The sequence below is a fragment of the Carcharodon carcharias genome, chromosome 10 (genome assembly GCF_017639515.1).
Source record: "Carcharodon carcharias isolate sCarCar2 chromosome 10, sCarCar2.pri, whole genome shotgun sequence".
NCBI classification, from domain to species: Eukaryota; Metazoa; Chordata; class Chondrichthyes; order Lamniformes; family Lamnidae; genus Carcharodon; species Carcharodon carcharias.
Genome location: NC_054476.1, coordinates 53,864,633 through 53,883,079, shown reverse-complemented (window position 1 = coordinate 53,883,079; position 18,447 = coordinate 53,864,633). Strand labels below are relative to the sequence as shown.

Sequence of the window (18,447 nt, the reverse complement as noted above, 5' to 3'; positions counted from 1 at the left end):
GCACATGTTCCAGATGCTCAGAGGGCATCAGATACTACCATATTGAGGAGTCGGTGATAGGACAGCGTCTGTATCTCATACCACTCCGGTAGTTCCATTTGGCTAATATTAAGTGCAACCGAGACTATCTCATGATGTACGTTCTCAGATTCCCACCAGTGTCTGGTATAACGAGTCCATTCTGGGGTCTAGGGTGGATTTGGGGGTACTAAGTGTTTAAGAGGCTTGGAGAAAACAGACACTTAAAATCCACACACTATACCATCAGAAACTCCAGGAAATTTTCAGAAATGCCAAAAGTCTCATGTAATTTACTTATCTTCCCTTCAATGGAAAAATATCACTGTTGGGTACAGCTTCTGTCTGATTCATTTGTTGGCATCTATTGAGATTCAAACTTGCAACTATTATTTTGTTTAAAATAAGCAAAAATATAACAATGTTACGCAGATCCAATGTTTTGCAGGTATTGAGTTACTCGAAACCCAGTTAAACACAATGCAGAGTTGAAATAAAATGTTAAAGTTGCAATAATGTATAATTTTACTGGACATATAGATACATGGTACAAAATAAAAACTAATTTTCTAATAATGATTACATTAAAAAGTGACGTTTCAAATAGTTTACACAATCTATAACCATACATATCATGTTGAATCATTATAATACAGCACCGGATGTAATACGTTTTACAGGAAATACAATTGCCTTCGCTCCCTCGACAGGATTCACATTACATAGATGCACAATTAAACCTCACTTAATGTCCACATACATTAGCTCCAGGTACAGTAGCTAAGCCACCTGGGGACCTGGTAGCTGTGACAAGATTATAGTAAGAGAAGTGACACATCATGTTTGTATCCCTCAGATAATGAAGCCATTTGAATTACTGAATGGAACGTTATACGTTACTGAATGAAAGAAAAATGAAAGACAGGCCAATGCTTTAAAAAAAATCACACTTCGGTACTCTGTAGTATGTTTGCTACCATGAGAGAATGCAAACTCCAGTAATTTGATCAAGTTTCAAGGCTTAGTGTGAAATAAGCAGGAAGGTAATGTTTTCACACATGGTCAGGTTAGTGTGACAGAGTATGGTGAGAAGTGCTTCTCAATTAGTTAAATTTTATCTTTTTTAAATCCCCATTTCAAGCAAGTCATTGCTTCTCATTCATTCTAGACAACAAGAAGTTGATTAATAGCCATGTTTTCAAAATCAGCAAATACACTCTGGACGTTACCGTAAACTTTTCACACAAGATGGATTTGAACGTCACACTGCCATCAATTTAACCTCACATCTCACTCTGCCAATTAGCAATGCAAAAGAACTCCACTGTGCATTGTGAGAATTTATTCCTCCAAAACATTGTTCTCTTCCTGCATAAGAGTTACATTTAGAAAAGGTCAGGTGATATAAATTATGAAGGTGCAATGTAATTAGACTGTTGAACTGGATTTCACTAGCAAGCTTTGTTAACTATACCTTGATGAATCCCATGTTGGAAACTAAATATTTAGAGAAAAAAGGAAAAAAATCTGCAAATGCTTAAAATCTGAAATAAAAATGGAAAATCATAGAATTGCAGGATGATACAGCACACAAAGATCCCATTCAGCCTATCGTGCCCATTCTTTGGTGAGGCTATTCTATGTCTCACTCCCCTGCATTTTTTCTTTCAAGTATTTATCCAAATGCTGGGAATTCACAGCACCCTTAAAACTCTACCTCTAAAGAGAAAAGATGGATAACATTTCTAGAAAACACTTTCAGATGAGACTATGCCAAAAATGTTAACATTTTTTCCTACTTAATCACTTCTTGTCTAAATTGAACACAAAAAATACTTCGGTGAAAAAAAGACAACTTTGGTGTTCTTGACAATAGCTGTAACAACATCAGAAATATTCTCTGAAAAGGAGACATGTAAAGATTAAAATCTTCAATGACATTGTTTAAGTTGCTTTTACCTTCAAAATCAAACTGACCAAGAACAGATATTACCCTAAATTGAGCTGTGTAAGTCAACTTCATATATAAGAGAGCCCCAGTTTCCCAGCCCCAGAAATCATGTTTTTGCGTGTACTTGGTGTATGAGTCAATACCCATTTTTGCAGGGATTTTGACAGGCTTCAAATTGTGATTTATACCCTGACATCAATGGCAAATATAAATCAAGGTGTTTCAGCAAAGCATTCGCATAAATAAAAAATGGAAGTTTCCTCCAAAAAGAATCAAAGCACAGTCCTTGTTCAAATGACAAAACCTAAATTTCTCCTACAAAACTAATTTCCACGCCACATGTAGAATTGCTCAAAACAAAATAAATAATTGAGGCATGCAAACATTGCAACATAGGTTTAAATAAATATGGCATAAAATGCAATTAAAAGTTATTAAAAATTAAACAACTGACATGCAGTGGATATTAATTCATATTCAAATGTAATAATGTAAAATATTCTTTGTTCTATACAAATAACACTTCAAAGTAAAAGCAGCATAATTTTACTGCAATAAAAACATCTTCTAGAGTAACATAATCAACAGCTTCAAATTGGCCATGAAATCCCAATGTAACCCAACAAACTGAAAAATAATTTTCAACAGATCATAAAACAGGAGTATTCCCCATGATGCACTGAAACATAAATTTGAGAGTCCTTCCAGATAAATGTTTGAGGGATTTTTTTCAAAGTTTAGATTGCTCTAATCCCTAACACCATCTCCTTATTATTCTTAAAACTCTAGGCTTATGTGAAATACAGTGCAGGGTCTTCATAATAGTTTATAAACATTTACAATCATGCTGTGTACACTACCTTCACTAAGTCTGTCCTTTTTCCTTCAACAATTTGCTTCCATTCAAAACAACTGAAAGCCACAACTAAGGAGCCAACCTTTGATTTCATTCATGAGAGCGACAGGGAGAAGCTAACATGTTTCTGGCAGTCACAGTCACGTATAGTCTTTCCCACAGGGAATTAAATGATAAGATTTCAATGCTTATCATGACTTGTTTATTGACGGCAGTTTTCTGTGGCCATTATGAACTTCTTCCTAAAATCAGGAATTTTATTTGACCCATAAATTTGCAAGACATAAATGAGCTAAACTAAACGAAGTTGCTGTTTACCTGTTTCATTGAACAGCAGGTCAACATTCCGCCGTGGAGATAAAAACATCAGAAACTAACTAAGAACAGATGCTAGAAATGGACAATCAGCAACTAAGAAAATCAGGTTAATAATTCAAGTCTGATTGATTTGTAGATTTTTTTTCATTTTTACTTCATTGCTGCTACGTTCAACTTCACGATTTTCATCATTCTAAATACATACAAGTTTGAAAGCTTTTGAACATTAGATGCATGAGAAAAGACTTCTTTGTTGCTCTCATGAGCACTCCCTCCTTCTCTCTAAAAATACACAAAAATATACATTACACTGAATAACAATTCAATTAATACATCAGCTTCAACTGCTAAGTAGTCATGAGAAGCATTGAATGGAAAGCCTTGTGCCCTTCACCAACCTTTTAAAACCTGAAACGTGCCCCATCATTCACAATTATGGCTAATATAGTTCATTTGGAATTTAGTTTATTTGCAAGCTGAACACAATGACTAAACTGGAATCCTCACTAGTTCCACAGAACAGCACTGGAGTTAATTTTACAGAATTGACACCTGTACGGGTGGCAGAGGTTTATCAAAAATATAAAATACATATCACCACCATGTTTTAATAATCAAGCTGAGGGAGGTCAAAGCTGGGGAAAAGAACATGTGGTCACATTAAGCACCAATAGCAACAGAAAGCATTGCCAATTTGAGTAATAACAGGTCAGATTCAGAATAAAATTTTCTCCTCTATGCTTGAACTGCTGAGCTCAAAATAGAATTGACAAAACATTAGCACCACATTTCCTTTTCATCATTTCAGGCATTTGGTGGCTCTGGGACGAGATTGCCAAATGCTGTTGAGGCAAATCACTGGCAGTTTAGTACTTCAGTCTCATGTCCAACAGAAATTGGATTGAGTTTCCATTTCATTGAGAATCCTTCCAGTCAGCAAAGAGAAGGGAACTTCATATAGTGAACTTGGTTTCAATGCAGCCCAAATAACAGAATGAAGCAGCAGCTGGAAGATTTCCTCTGATTGCTGTGTTTAGCTGTGTATAATTTCCAACACTTGCTTTACTTAGTGAAATTGCAAATGCATTACAAAAAAAATGCTCACAATATGATTTGCACAGCAGATTGGCAATTAGAGAAAACATTCTGCTCCCAGTGTCATTAATGTAACACGTTGCATTCATATAGTGCCTTTGACAAAGTGAAACATTCCAATGCGCTTTATAGGAGGGCAAACAAACCAAAATTGACAGCAAGCCAAATGGAGGAGATATTAGAATGGGTGACTAAATGCTTTGGCAAAAAGGTATGTTTTGAGAATCTTAAAGGAGAAGGGAGGTGGCAAACAGCCGTAGGAATAGATTTCCACAGAATAGAGTCTTGATGATTGAAGGCACAGCCACCAAGAGTGCGGCAAAGCAACTGGAGGGTCCATAAGAGGCAGAGATTACAACATACAATTACCTCAATCACTGTGACACCCAGGTTCTACCCTCCCCCTCTCCTACTCATGGTAGATATAATTTTTTTCTGACCAATTCTAAAATATAGATATTTGTTGACATTCAATACTTTCTGGAGATCTAAAGATAAGCAGCTCTGTAAATTAGTTTTATTGCAAAACTTGACCCATGAGGAAATGAACCCGTAGCTTTATTTGTGTAGGCAAACACCTTGTTCTTTTAATAGATGCAGATATAAAGTCCATGGTAATGAACGTTGTACATGGTCTGTGTGTCTTGTTGATTAGAGGGATGGCTATAACATTTCATTAGTTTCAGTGGGAATGAAGGCGAACAGTCACTCCCTTTTTCTCAGATGCTTTAGGACCCATACTTTAGAATGGTCAGATTGCTTTGTATTGGTGCCTCATAATTATTTGAATTTTGTACAAAGGCATTTTGCAACAAGAGGTGCAGAGATGGCAATAATAATATCCTACCTAAAGCACAAGATAGAAAATCTTTATTTTTGTCCTATTGGTGAATAAAAATCATCTTTATGAACTAGGATTTTATATAATTTAGCAATATGTGAATAGATCAGCTGGTTTGGGGACTCTATGAATGGATGGCAATACTAGCAAAGTATTTTTAAGATCAACTGTTTTCTATTGGAAAATATAAAAAAAAAGTAATGTTTTCAATCATTAAGTGGACATAAAAATAAGCAGAATATACTGAGCTTCTCAGCATTCCTCTATCTTGTCTCTTAATTACTTAAAATAATATCCTGAGTGTTAGCAACGCTTTATGCACTTTACACCATTCGATGTGTGAGATTCATAGGGAGAGAAGGACAGGGATTTATAGTTTATTTTCCTCTGTCGCCCCATCCCTTTAATCTCAATTCAAAATCAATTAATGAAATTGTGACTATTGACAATGCTATGGTCTCGTGACAGTGAAACTTGCGAATGCATCATATGACAAGACAAGGGGTCTTGGTTATAGTAATAAATGAGTTTTCTTGTACTGGGGAGGGTGGAGTGCACAGCGAAACTAGAGACAGATGAAAAAATACAACTTATAAATAACAGCAGTGTTATACAGCACCACTTCAGTGTTAAGACATTTTGCCAACCCATCAGTAAGTGTGGGAGGGTCATGTGAAATGACCTACAAGCATTTAACAAATTTGAAAGTAATCACTCGTGCATTCCAATTAATGCATTCTCCGAAATTACAGGAGCAGATTATTTCTCTGCAAGTTTACAGAAAACTTCATAAACTTCTGGATTCTCTTGAGCAAAATGTTCAGGTGTGTTTCTCTGTAACCAGTCAGTTGTTCGGATCTGTTGGCGCAGAAGTCCAATTAGACCATCAAGAGCAGGATCTGGAGGAGATAGCTGGACACCAATTTCAATGACATCCTCAGCAATTTTGGTTCTATTCTCAGAATCAGAAATGGGTCCCCTTTCAATTGACTGGATTTCTGAATCTTGTTCTTCCAGAACCTTTCTAAGCCTGTGCATTCCTAAGCAAAATATTGAAACCTCAAGTTAGTTATGGAAGAAACAATTATTGAAGTTTAGCAAAATAAAATGAAAAACTTAATTTTAAACACACTCCACTGAGCTACTTATTACCTTAAAATGCAGACCATAAAGTTATTTTGAATTTCCTTGTAGCTCCCTTTGAAGTCTTGCATTGACTTAAAAATCGCCAAAATGGAACTTTGTGAGGAATCATAGAGGCTAAATTTGATAGGCCCTGAAAATGGGACCCAGGATCGCAATGCACAGTTATCCTGCATCCATTCACTGCAATGCAGGCAGCACTCCAACTTCATTCTCACTTGATCGGGCACCAAGTGCCTTTGAAAGAGGGAACCCTTGGTTTCCCCCCGCAACCCCAACCCCAGTCATAAGGGCCACAGGCAAACCCAACAAGGAAAGCTGTGCCAATCGCATTTAAACCCTCACTAACCCCTAAATTCCAGTGGGCTCAGGGATAACTGGTATCAGCTGGCTCCATTATGAGATTAACTGGTATCTGGGTGCAAAGCAAGTTTCACCACCAGGCCTCTTCCCACTGAGGCCTAATTGTGGGAGGTTTACCCGCCACCGGGAAGTAGACATGTGATCTCTCCCCAATTAAGTGAGCCCATCTGCCATTTTCTGCACCACACGAGGCTGCATTGAATAAAATCCAATTTTAATTTTTGTCAAGAAATTGTTGGAGCATGCATAGCGAACATGGGTAAAAGCAGATGTAATAAGTGCACTTTGGCAAGATGTTGTAGTGGCGGGGGTAGGTGTGGGGGAGGCTTTACTACTGAATCCCAGCATTACTATTAAAATTAGAATACAATATTGCATACAGTGATCTTTGGTTTGCAAAAAGGGACTTCAATCCAATAATGCTTTCTCTTTCAGAATATTAAAATGTGCAAGAATTTGAAACTGCACCATCTTGCACCTGTTGGTTAATCAATGCAGTATTATAAACATTAAAATTTGTACCAAAGTCAATGTTCATATCATACATTCTTCAGCTAAGCAAATAACGCTTGTGGAAAATATACATTTAAGATTGATGGAGACACTAAAGAAAGAGAAGATAGAAATACTAGGCTAGAACTAATAAGGCAAAGTTTCAGTTTTCATTCTACTCACCTAACTGCAGCAGGTGAGTTTTGTCAGCAAATACAACACGGAACCACCCAGGCTCACAGCATCCAAATGACTTCCCACTGGTGAGAAGAATTTTATTATCGAGGAACCGTTTCCATAGTTTTTCCTCTTCTTCAAATGTTGGATTCTTTAAGTACTGAATTAGAAGAAATAGGTACATTATATGTCTGTGATTTTCACTGCTGCAATTCACCCAACACAAACGGCTTTTAAATCCCTTTCAAGGATGGGAAAGGACTCAAAGCAGCTTGTTGAACAGAGGGGAAGTGTATGTGAGAACACAAATGTTACTTTAACAAGAAACTTCAATTAATCAAATTTAACTGGCAACATCCAACTTTTTCAGAATCAGGGTCGGTAAAGGTGATGAGTGATTCTTCACAACCCAGTCCGTCAGGAAACAAGAAGAGGCAGTAGACAGTCATCAAGTGAGGTCCTCCTCAAAAAAAGCCATGCTCGATTCCTCTACCCTTGCAACCATGGTCTTTAAATGTTTTGTTACCTCTCAAGTTAGTCCTCATCATTCCCACAACTCCCTATTTGAATTTCTCCAATCAGGTTTCCTCCTCTGCCAATCAATCATCTCCAGATTCAACTATTCGGTTGAATGACCTAATTAATATATAAGTACCTGTAATTAGAACTTGAGTGGTACTAATCCTTTGTACTTTCCACAAAGTAGCTTCTAATAATACTTATAAATATAACAGCCAAAATTTGTCACATATATCATTAAACTTTGCAGTGATCATGGTAAGAAGGCTCAAAGCTGCAGGAAGCAATACATTTGCCAAACACACAGACCAGAGAAAATGCCTCCGTTGTGCACAAACTATTTCTCCTTCACTGCTGCTTTGTTACAATGTGGATAATTTTCAGACAGGCCTTTAAATGGGCATCCATTACCCCTACCCATTTAAAGGCCTGTCTGAAAATCTGACAGACAACTTCCCAGAATTCCAACCAAGGCTCCATCCTGAATTACTCAGTTCCATGGTAACAGGGGTTAGTTGAGATGTCCAACAGATATTTAAATTAATTAACTTTTAGCTTCAAAATCAAACCTTCTGATTTTAGCTTCAAAACCAAACCCCATGAGTAATTTATATCTCTAATGGAATTCCCCCCCCCCAAAGAAACCCCCTTGTTTACAAAGATGCTTTTAGCTTCTTTGATCCGGGAACTACATGACTAAACCCCTTATGAAGACAACTGTGGACATCTCATCTTTACCAAGAAACTGAGGAAAAAATAGCCCATGTTTAGTGCTTTCACAGTTCGATCTCCGAACTCTTTACATAAAAAAGGTCTATCCTTTGAATGATAATTATCTTAGGGATGTTTACCCATTTCTCAAACCAAAGTTTTTCCACTTATCTTACAATTAGCACTTTAATTCCTAAAACTAAAAGTTATTTTCTAAAACATATAAAATATGAAATCAGATATTTGGAACCCTACCATTGAACAAGATTTCACTTTTTATAACTTTTACTTTAACACAAATCAGAATCAACTTAAATTAAACATGCAAATCATGATAATTACACATAGAATAGCAGATGCCACAAAGACTATTGCACAAATCAAAACGCCTCCCCTCTCCAGCTCTCCCCTTTCCTCTGCTCTGTGTGCCACATGTACCTCTATATTTTAACTTCCTTCCTGTTGTCACCACTTCCAGGTCAAGAGTTACCAGGTCATATGGACCAGTATTTCTTATTATCTAAAACTTTTTTTTTATTTGTTCATGGGATATGGGCATCACTGGCTAGACCAGCATATGCTGCCGATCCCTAATTGCTCTTGTTCAGGGCACTTAAAAGTCAACCACATTGCTGGTAGGTCAGACCAGGCAAGGACAGCAGATTTCCATCCCTAAAGGACTTTAATGAACCAGATGGGTTTTTACAACAATCGGCAATGGTTTCATGGTCATCATCAGACTTTTAATTCCAGATTCTTATTAAATTCAAATTTTACCATCTGCCATTGTAAACCTGGGTCCCCACAGCATTACCCTAGTCCAGTGATAATACCACTATGCCACCTCCTCTCCTACCCAATTGATACAATCTCTTAAAAGTCCTTTTCAAAACATATTTTTTAAAAAGCAATTACAGACTCCCAAGCATTTTAAAGTAAATACAAAATTTGCTTACTATTACTGCTTTGGGGTCAACACAGCTTCAATGTACTAGTAAATTTTTTTCCATTACCACACACACACACCAAAATTATTTCCTCAGTTAACCTGCCAATTTGGGCCAAGTTATGGATACTCATCCACTAGAAACACTCTGCAGCTCCGCCAAACTCACTTTACCTAAAATATCCTACCGTGAAGGGGGAGCTTCACTTCGGGTCTGAAATCAAATCTAAGATCCAAAAGTTAAAAGCATGAATCCTCAGAACAACCCAGCTCCTTTAAATGTTGCTGAAAATATATGTATGGAACCATGAAAATGTCTCAATTGTCATAACTGAATAAATTACAATAAATCCCAAGTTCTTTTTTTTTACTTACATCGATGTTAATAAAAAGACAAAAGCAATGTCAAAAATAATAGCACAGAATACCTTTCTAAAATCAGTCCAGATATAGAGGCCTGCGTGCCGGTTCAGGAAAGGAATGCCCATTGCTGTGAATTCATTTGTTATACACTTGTGGGCAGTTTTCAATCTGGCTCGATTTGTTGGCAAAAACACTTGGTTGATCCAATCTATAGAAAAGCGGAGGGAAAAAAAATCAGTGGATGACTGTGGATTGATTGAGGCTACAAGAAAACTTCCAACCTCTCAGAAAAATAACTTACAATTATGTAGTGCTTTTCACAATCTCAGGATGTTCCAAAACACTTTACCGCCTATAGAGTACTTTTGAAGTGTAGTCACCATTGTAATGTAGGAAACACCATAGCCAATTTGCACAAGCAAAGCTCTCATAAACAGCAATGTGATAACTATCAAGTAATCTGTTGTTTTAGTGATGTTGATCAAGTGATGACTATTGGCTAGCATACTGAGAAGAACTCCTCTGGCTCTTCTTCTAAATAATGCTGTGGGATCTTTTACATCTACCTGACACTAGCATCTAATATCTCATCCAAAAAGATTCCAGTACTAGGTTTTTGTGCTCAAGCCTCTGGAATACGGGACTTGAACCCACAACTTTCTGTAACACCAGAGGTGCTACCAACTCATAAGGAAAATCCAATGTTTCAAGATTCCTCAATTCAAAGGTTCTCACACTGTAAATCTGCAATTTGAGGTGTACTACTTAATCGCATTACTTTAGAAGCTGAATAAATTAATAGCCTTATGAGCCCTTTTCTATATAAATTTTGACAATAACATCAATAATCACAACTGATATTTTTCACACAAATACATAATGTTTTGCTTAGTACAGCTTCATGTAAAATGCTGTTCAGAAGGTAAGTATAACTCAATAGATCAAGCATTTTGTTTATAACTGGTGTTGCCAATGATGTGAGCTCTCTAACCTCAGCTGAAGCGCTACACACCTTTAGTCTTTGGGCTCAATATGGGGAACAGAACATATTCCAAATGTGACAAATGGAAAATGCATTATTCAACATCTGATATCCCCTGATGGCTTATGGTCACATGAAGCAGAGTTTATAGCCAGTACAACTGACTACAAAGTGGGTATTTTGTTTCCTCAGATCCTTCAAAAACACAATGCAACAATAGACGGAATTGACCTAATAAAATAGGATTTTGATGATTGCAAAATCTTTCAAACAGATAATCTGGCCAGAATCCCTCAAGGCACAGATTGCGGCATTACTTTTTTTTACAGGATCAGTAGATACAAGATTGATTATTAATCTATAAAATACAAATCTGAACTGTGTCAGGTTCAACAGGATGTAACTTTACTAATTTAATAAGTGGCTTGTTTCACTGACTACGGAACATTCTTAAATTTAGAGAGAAAATACAAAAAAGTGGGTAAAATCATCTTCATTTTGGAAAATTAAATACAAAAAAAAATTACTATCTTTAAATTCTTTAGTAGTGGTATTATTGCTGTGCTGATGTATGTACTCCTTAACTGAAACCATAGTCTACAATGTCCGTATGGCATTGTGACTGCTTAAAGGGAAATGTGTCCTGGTTAATCTGAGGCAAAAGCACTCTCTATGGCCACAGTTTGATATCACACCAAGACAAGCAGGTCTCAGCTTCAATCCCTTGGTCAATGCTGATTTCAAGAAATGTAATTGACCTCGGTGCCCCTTGTAATAATGTAGCATCTTTAATGTAGAATAATCACCAGCTGCTAATGAAGGCTGGTGATCTTTGACCCCTGCTTGCCAGCTTTCCAGTCATAACAGCTTTGCAAGAGGAGAAGGTGTTCAATCCACGCAAGATAAAAACCTGCACATGGAACACTGAGTTCACTGCTTATATGACACATATATCCCACACAAACACAGAATAAAGCAACTGTCCACTGTGATAACTTACCTCGGTCTCTCAGTAACTGTGCTATCATATGTTGTGTGGGACCTGGAACACCATGGAAGCACGACAACTGGCCAAGGGCACTGATAACATCTGTATTCTCAGTGTACAGTGTACCAACGCGAATTCCACTGGCTGCAAAATCCTAAGAAACAATAAAACCAGTTTAATTTTTACAGTTTCTGGTTTTGCTCTTTTCTGTCACCTCGATTTGCCACATGTTTCTGCACAACCTCCTTCAGCAAGTAGGCCAAGCAGCAGGTCAGCAAGTTCTCTACAATTCAAAAAGAATTGCCATCAAGTGCTCAGTCAATAGGATTTGCACTTCAATGAGATTCAGTGTCAGTTTCTATTATGCCGAGTACAAATTTTGTACCTATAAGACTCACCATTCAAGAGATTCTCATAAAGCATTGTTGATGGATTGAAAGATAAAGTGTTTTAATACTACAAGTACATGTACTAGGTCAACAATCACACAAGAGTAAAACTCAGCAACAACTTACATGAATATAGCATCTTTAATGTAATGAAATGTCCTGAGGCACTTCACAGCAGCAGTAGAAAACAAAGTATGACACCAAGCCGTATAAATAGATATTAAGTCAGATGGCCAAAAGCTTAAAGAGTTAGGTTTTAAGAAGTGTCTTAAAAGAGGAAAGCATGGTGGAGAGATGTGGAGAGAGAATTCCAGAGCTTGGGGCCTACGCAACTGAAGGCATGGCTACCGATGGTGGAGCAATTAAAATTAGGAATGCACAAGAGGCCAGAATTAGGTTATTCCTTCTCCAATATTCAGTATGTACTCTGTTTGGCACTTAGCATTATGACTATAATTAAGCTCAAACATCTATGACCTAATAATTCTCTAGCTTTCCAAATTAGAGGCCACAAAAGAAGATATTTCGTTTAGATAATATCACCAACTTTAACTTTAACACCTATGTGTTCTTTTGTACTATTGTTGTTGACATCTTTTGATGATCTGCTTCTATCACTGCTTGTTTGTCCCTACAACCACACCCCCACTCCACCTCTCTCTATCTCTCTCCGCCCCCCACACACACACCTTAAACCAGCTTATATTTCAACTCTTTCTTGGACTCGAACTCAAGTTCTGTCGAAGGGTCATGAGGACTCGAAACGTCAACTCTTTTCTTCTCCGCCAATGCTGCCAGACCTGCTGAGTTTTTCCAGGTAATTCTGTTTTTGTTTTTGTTTTGGATTTCCAGCATCCGCAGTTTTTTTGTTTTTAAGCTATTTACATTATTGCTTCAAACAACATTCCCCTTCCGCTGTTCGCAACAGGCAAGGTACAGACCATACTCAACCAGCCTGTACTTATAAAACGCGAAACACAGTGTCCCAACATTAGATGTGATTCTGTGATTGGACAACATTTGTTAAATAATCCACAGTGTGCTAAGAATTACGCTGACAACCAATTTAAGATTGTCAGTCAGGCTCACAATGTGGTAGATCTGCGCGTACTGGAAGCTACATATATTAATACACAGGACCCTGTTCTTTGCAGACAGCAAGTACACATATTGTGCCTGTTTCAGCTAAACAAACTAAGTGACAGCCATTCGCTGGTTCATTCCACAGGCCAATGCCTCAACCAATCGGAGTCAAGCTGCCTGGTTTAAATTTCAAACAATGCTTGGCAGTTACAATCAGCTGGTGCATTCTCCATGGCAACCCTTCTACCAATCAAAGTCCACTTTCCAACCAATCAGCACTCTCTTCTCATCTCATATAAATTGTTTTTCCCTTTACATTTGGTATTGTTGTGAATTGTCCTGATGAGTGCAAGATTAAAAGTTTTGACAAAAAGAGTCTCTTTTTACAGCAATACTCACGTTCTGTACCACCAAACAACATTTACAGTAACTGTTGTTTGTAGTCACATACTGCCAAATCTGAAGATTCATACAAACATTTTCCACCAGCACAAAGTTGAGCATTCTTTTCATTGGTTTTCAACAAAACCTCTCAGACTTGAAGGTTTTACATAGAAATATAGCAAATTCATAGCACTGAAGGAGACCAATGGTGGCTCTACCACCCAAAAAAGAGCTATACAGCCTGATCCCTGCAGGTTACAGCACTTCAAATGCATATTCAAGTAATTTTAAATGCAATGCAGACTTCTGCCTCAACACCCTCTCAGTCAGTGAGTTCCAGATCTGCACTACCCACTGGATGAAAAAATTTCTCCTTAACTGCTTTCCAATCCTTCTACCAATTACTTTAAATCTATGGCCCCTAGTTATTGACCTTTCTGCTAAGGGAAGTAGGTCCTTCCTATCCACTCTATCTGGGCCCCATCTCAATTAAATCTCCTCTCAGCTTCACGTTCCAAAGAGACAACCCCAGTTTATCCAATCTTTCCTCATAGCTAAAATTCTCCATTCCCAGCAACGTCTTTGTAAATCTCCTCTGTACCCACTCTAGTACAATCACATTCTTCCTGTCATGTGGTGACCAGAACTCTATGCAGTACTCTTGATCCAACTAGTGTTTTATATGGTTGCAGCATAACGTCCTGCTCTTATGCTTTATTTCAATAAATGGAAGTACCCCGTATGTCGTCTTAACCACCTTATCAACCTGTCTTGCTATCTTCATGACATGTGGACAAGGTCGCCCTGCTCCTCTACACTTCTCAGTATCCCACCATTTATTGTATACTCCCTTGTCTCATTTGCCCTCCCCAAATGCATTACCTCATACTTCTCTGGATTAAATCCTATTTGCCACTTTTCTGTTCATATGACTATTGACGTAAATATAATTAGGCCTTTTTATGACATAAGCCTGTTAACACTCAACCAATTCCTACCTATTCACAGTGGCAAATTCTATTTGCAATAATAGACGTAACTTTTCTCTACACCTCATTATTGTTATTTTAACATGTATTCTACTTCTCTAACAAAATATCATTTCCAAATTGGTGACTTTGGCACCTCTGCAACAGCATGGTCATTACTAATTTTAAACGTGTTATTTCCTTTCTCCAATTTACATTCTTATCCCCATTCTGTTTGGGTGCCTTTGCACCACTTCTGAGAAGGTAGTTAGACAACCTGCCCCAATCTCTCTCAAAGGCTTCTCACTGCCATAAGGAAATATACAAGAGTCACGGGGTTACTTAGTCTTAAATCATAAAAGAAACATAAAAATCATAAAATATCACAGCAGTAAAACAGGCCACTTCACCCCTGATCTCTTATATTGATGCTTTCCTTCACGGGTTACTTAATATCTCTCCTCAGTAGTCTCCGTGCCCTTCAGTATTAATCTTCTGCAAGTCAATAACCAATTCCCTGCTTCAACAATAGTTTGCGAAAGAATTACAACCTTTAAAGATTACAATCTTTATCTTACATTTCCAACTAATAAAGGCATCTAGCCGACATAGAGGTCGGTAATGTTATATAGAATCTACAGCACAGACACAGACTATTCAGTGCAGCTGGCACTAATGCCTCCTCCTATCCTAGTCCATTTAACTCCATCAGCATACCTTTCTATTCCTTGTACTTACCTAGCTTCCCCTTAAAAGATATCTATGCCATTTGCCTCAGCCACTGCATGTTGTAGTGCATGCCACAGTCTCACCACTCACTGCATAAAGAAGTTTATCCTGAATTCCTTATTGGAATAAATTAATATAACAGAAGAGTTTTTTTAAAATCTAGGTTGAAATTCGTTTTCCCCAGTATAAAGTACTATGTAGTCGTCTCATACGAAGTATAGCAGAAACATATTTCTGAACTCCACTATTGCCATTCTGACAATGACTCTCTGTTCCAAATTGAATCCAGCAAAGACTGTACACTCATCATGGAAGGTATATACCTGAATAGTGTTGCTTTCTGACATAATCTGCTCAGATGCTAACTCATTGTTCCACATTGCTGTTTTAACATTCATATAGAATTAATCATTAGTTCCAATCAGATGCTTTACCTTGCTAATTCCCCACATTACATGGGTTCTCTGTGGATCAGGGAGCCTGAAAAACAGCCATAAATTTTGAACACTTAAAAGTAAACGGAAATAGAGCAACACAAATAGAATAAACAGCACAAAATAAAATGTATCAATATACATCTTAAATTTGTTACATTTTCAAGCAGAGAAGTTTAAAAACTAAGTCTGGTGGTCAATCTATGATTAATGTTAATGCAATTATTCCACTCCCATATAAAGAGTAGCTAAAATACCACAGTTAAATCAAAAAGACTGCTCAGGCACCATGCTATGCCACAGTGTACCATACCTGTAATTCACAACTTTTGGTGCACCAATGTTCCACATTGTCTCAGTTTACATAAAAAGAGTTGACACAGGCCTCGATTTAGCGTAGAGCAGTCAGGTATAATTTTAACTAAGCATGAGTGATTGAATTCCTTTTAAATAGTTTTGCTGTGCAAGCTGGTTTTGTTTCACCCAAAAGGGAATTTCAAAAGGTACAATATTGACAAGAAGAAAAAAACTTGCCAAGTAAAGTGTAGTTGAAACAGGCAGGTCAGCAAAGGTGCTATTGATGAAGGAGGAGAGGTGTTACTTTGGACTAAAGTTTTTTTTAGGTGGCTTCTGGTAACTATGTAAGCCAATACTCCAGTGGGCTCTAGCAAACTGTACCTAAGTTCCCTATTTGTGGGTAAAGAGGTATGTGATTCTATGCGGGAAGAATGTGCACTTTTCATCAGAAAAACAGAAATTCAACATGTAAGTTTCTCAGTAGCTTGGTTTAGAGAGCTCTAAATGATGATGATGGGTTTCTATACATACAAATTCTAGATGATAATGAAAAAATAACAAGTACTACAACACTCACTTTCAAAGTAACAAAGTAATTATCACATTATTCACAATATTTAATATAAAACAAAAGACTCACTTGTCAAAGCTGAGGACACTTTGGAATGAGTCCACATCACCAAATACCGATAACATGTACACTTCATCCACAATTACATGCAATTTGTATCTACACCACCAGGAAAGAAAATATAAATAGTGTTTAATCAGAATACACAAAAACCTCAGTCAGTCCAAAGGAGAATTTTGATCTTTATATCCAAGGAGTATTTACTTATAAATAATTCAGGGAGGACCCTGCACACCTTGAATTTGGGACAAGACTTTCAAGATTTCCTGCTCTGTCCTTAAGTGCCAGAACATCCTAAACTTAATGTGTCCTTTGTCTAAGGATTCATTAGTTGCTTCAATTACACCATTATAAATCATGCGATGTAGAGGTTGACTCTATGCATTAGTGTAAAACTGTAATAGCAAGTCAACAGCCTGTTTTACATCTCTCCATATTTTTATTTTCATTGAAGTCTACACCTTGTGTAATATATTTTCATTAGAACTCTTAAGGAACTTGCTTGGAGGTATCTATCAATACTAATTTGTGTACTAGTGACCAGGAATTGCATTGGAGTATCTGATAGGTCAGAGAAGGCAGAATGGACCTGACATCAGATTTCCCTGTCTCCTTATGGACAAGTACCTGTCCTCTGCTTGGTGTCTTCTGACAGCACGTTGGAAAATCAGGTGAGGAAATTACAAGAACAAAATAACAACCTACCACTCCATGATGCAACATGAATTAGCTCTAGCGTTTTTGAACTACTCAGATGCACTTGAGACTTAGTAGATCCTTTTACTAACTTGAAGTAACCTAGCCAGAAATACTTAAGTGAGAGAACACTCAGTGCCAGCCTCTGGGCGCAAAATGATACTAATTTTTGCATGCAAACATGCAAGCAAATAAGTTCAATCTCATCAGCACACAACAATGATGTGTACACATCAGGAGTTGAGGGGGAATGAAGGGGAGGAAGGGAAGAGTAGAAAATTATTGAATTCACTTTATAGTAGAATAAGGCACAATAGTGGTAATTATTGAAGATCTTCTTCAGAACTACATGAAACTACAATATACCCAAAAAACATTCTTAGCTCTGATAAAGATTCAGACTAACGGCCATCAGCGGAGGCTGAATGCAATTATAAATAAGGAAAAAAATACAAGCTCAAAATTAAAAATATTTAAATCCAGATTTATTTTGTGAAGTGAAGTGAATTATTTGAAATCAAAGCTGAAGAGTGAGTAGAAGCATTGAATGGGAAGTTTTAATGTTTTTCGGAGCCATACGTGAAAATAAATCACACTATTTCAAATGCTGTACTGATAGAAACTACAAGTCTACAGGGGCTTCACGATATCCAATTACTAACCATTTTAGCAATTAAAAAAAAAATCATGCAGTTCCTTACAAACCTTCATTGCTGGTCTGGCCAGTGATTGTTTAGGACTCTCTCATTGCTGCAATGGAAAGCTCACCTTTTAGCAAATTCAAGAAACTCTTTCATTTCTGTTGCTGAATAAATATCACCCAAAGGATTGTGGGGATTTGTCAAAATCATGGCCGTGACCCTGGTACCCTGTGAGTACACAAAATAAATCATCAATGCCAGCACAAAACAATCTCCCACAAAAAGCTGGTCAAATCAGAATGCATCTATTTTAGGATTTCACATAATTACAAAATATTAACACCATCAAAATAACCCCTTCCCTTCATAAGAGTTGAGTCATACTAATTACAATAACTAAAATATAAAGTGCAAAGATACAGAGATAATCTA

General features: G+C 37.2%; 1 protein-coding gene across 3 annotated transcripts in view; it reads right to left on the bottom strand.

The window, feature by feature from the left end:
- Nucleotides 1–519: 519 nt before the first annotated feature.
- The window catches only part of accs (1-aminocyclopropane-1-carboxylate synthase homolog (Arabidopsis)(non-functional)), a 56,484-nt gene continuing 38,556 nt past the window's right edge, over nucleotides 520–18,447 (bottom strand). For all 3 annotated transcript variants that reach the window (XM_041198306.1, XM_041198305.1, XM_041198304.1), the window contains 7 exons: nucleotides 18,143–18,243; nucleotides 16,688–16,777; nucleotides 15,751–15,796; nucleotides 11,776–11,917; nucleotides 9,859–10,001; nucleotides 7,261–7,414; nucleotides 520–6,119 (listed from right to left, as the gene is read on the bottom strand). In XM_041198306.1, the coding sequence (XP_041054240.1) occupies nucleotides 5,839–6,119; nucleotides 7,261–7,414; nucleotides 9,859–10,001; nucleotides 11,776–11,917; nucleotides 15,751–15,796; nucleotides 16,688–16,777; nucleotides 18,143–18,243 (957 nt within the window). In that variant the 3' untranslated portion in view covers nucleotides 520–5,838. The remainder of the gene's footprint in view (nucleotides 6,120–7,260; nucleotides 7,415–9,858; nucleotides 10,002–11,775; nucleotides 11,918–15,750; nucleotides 15,797–16,687; nucleotides 16,778–18,142; nucleotides 18,244–18,447) is intronic.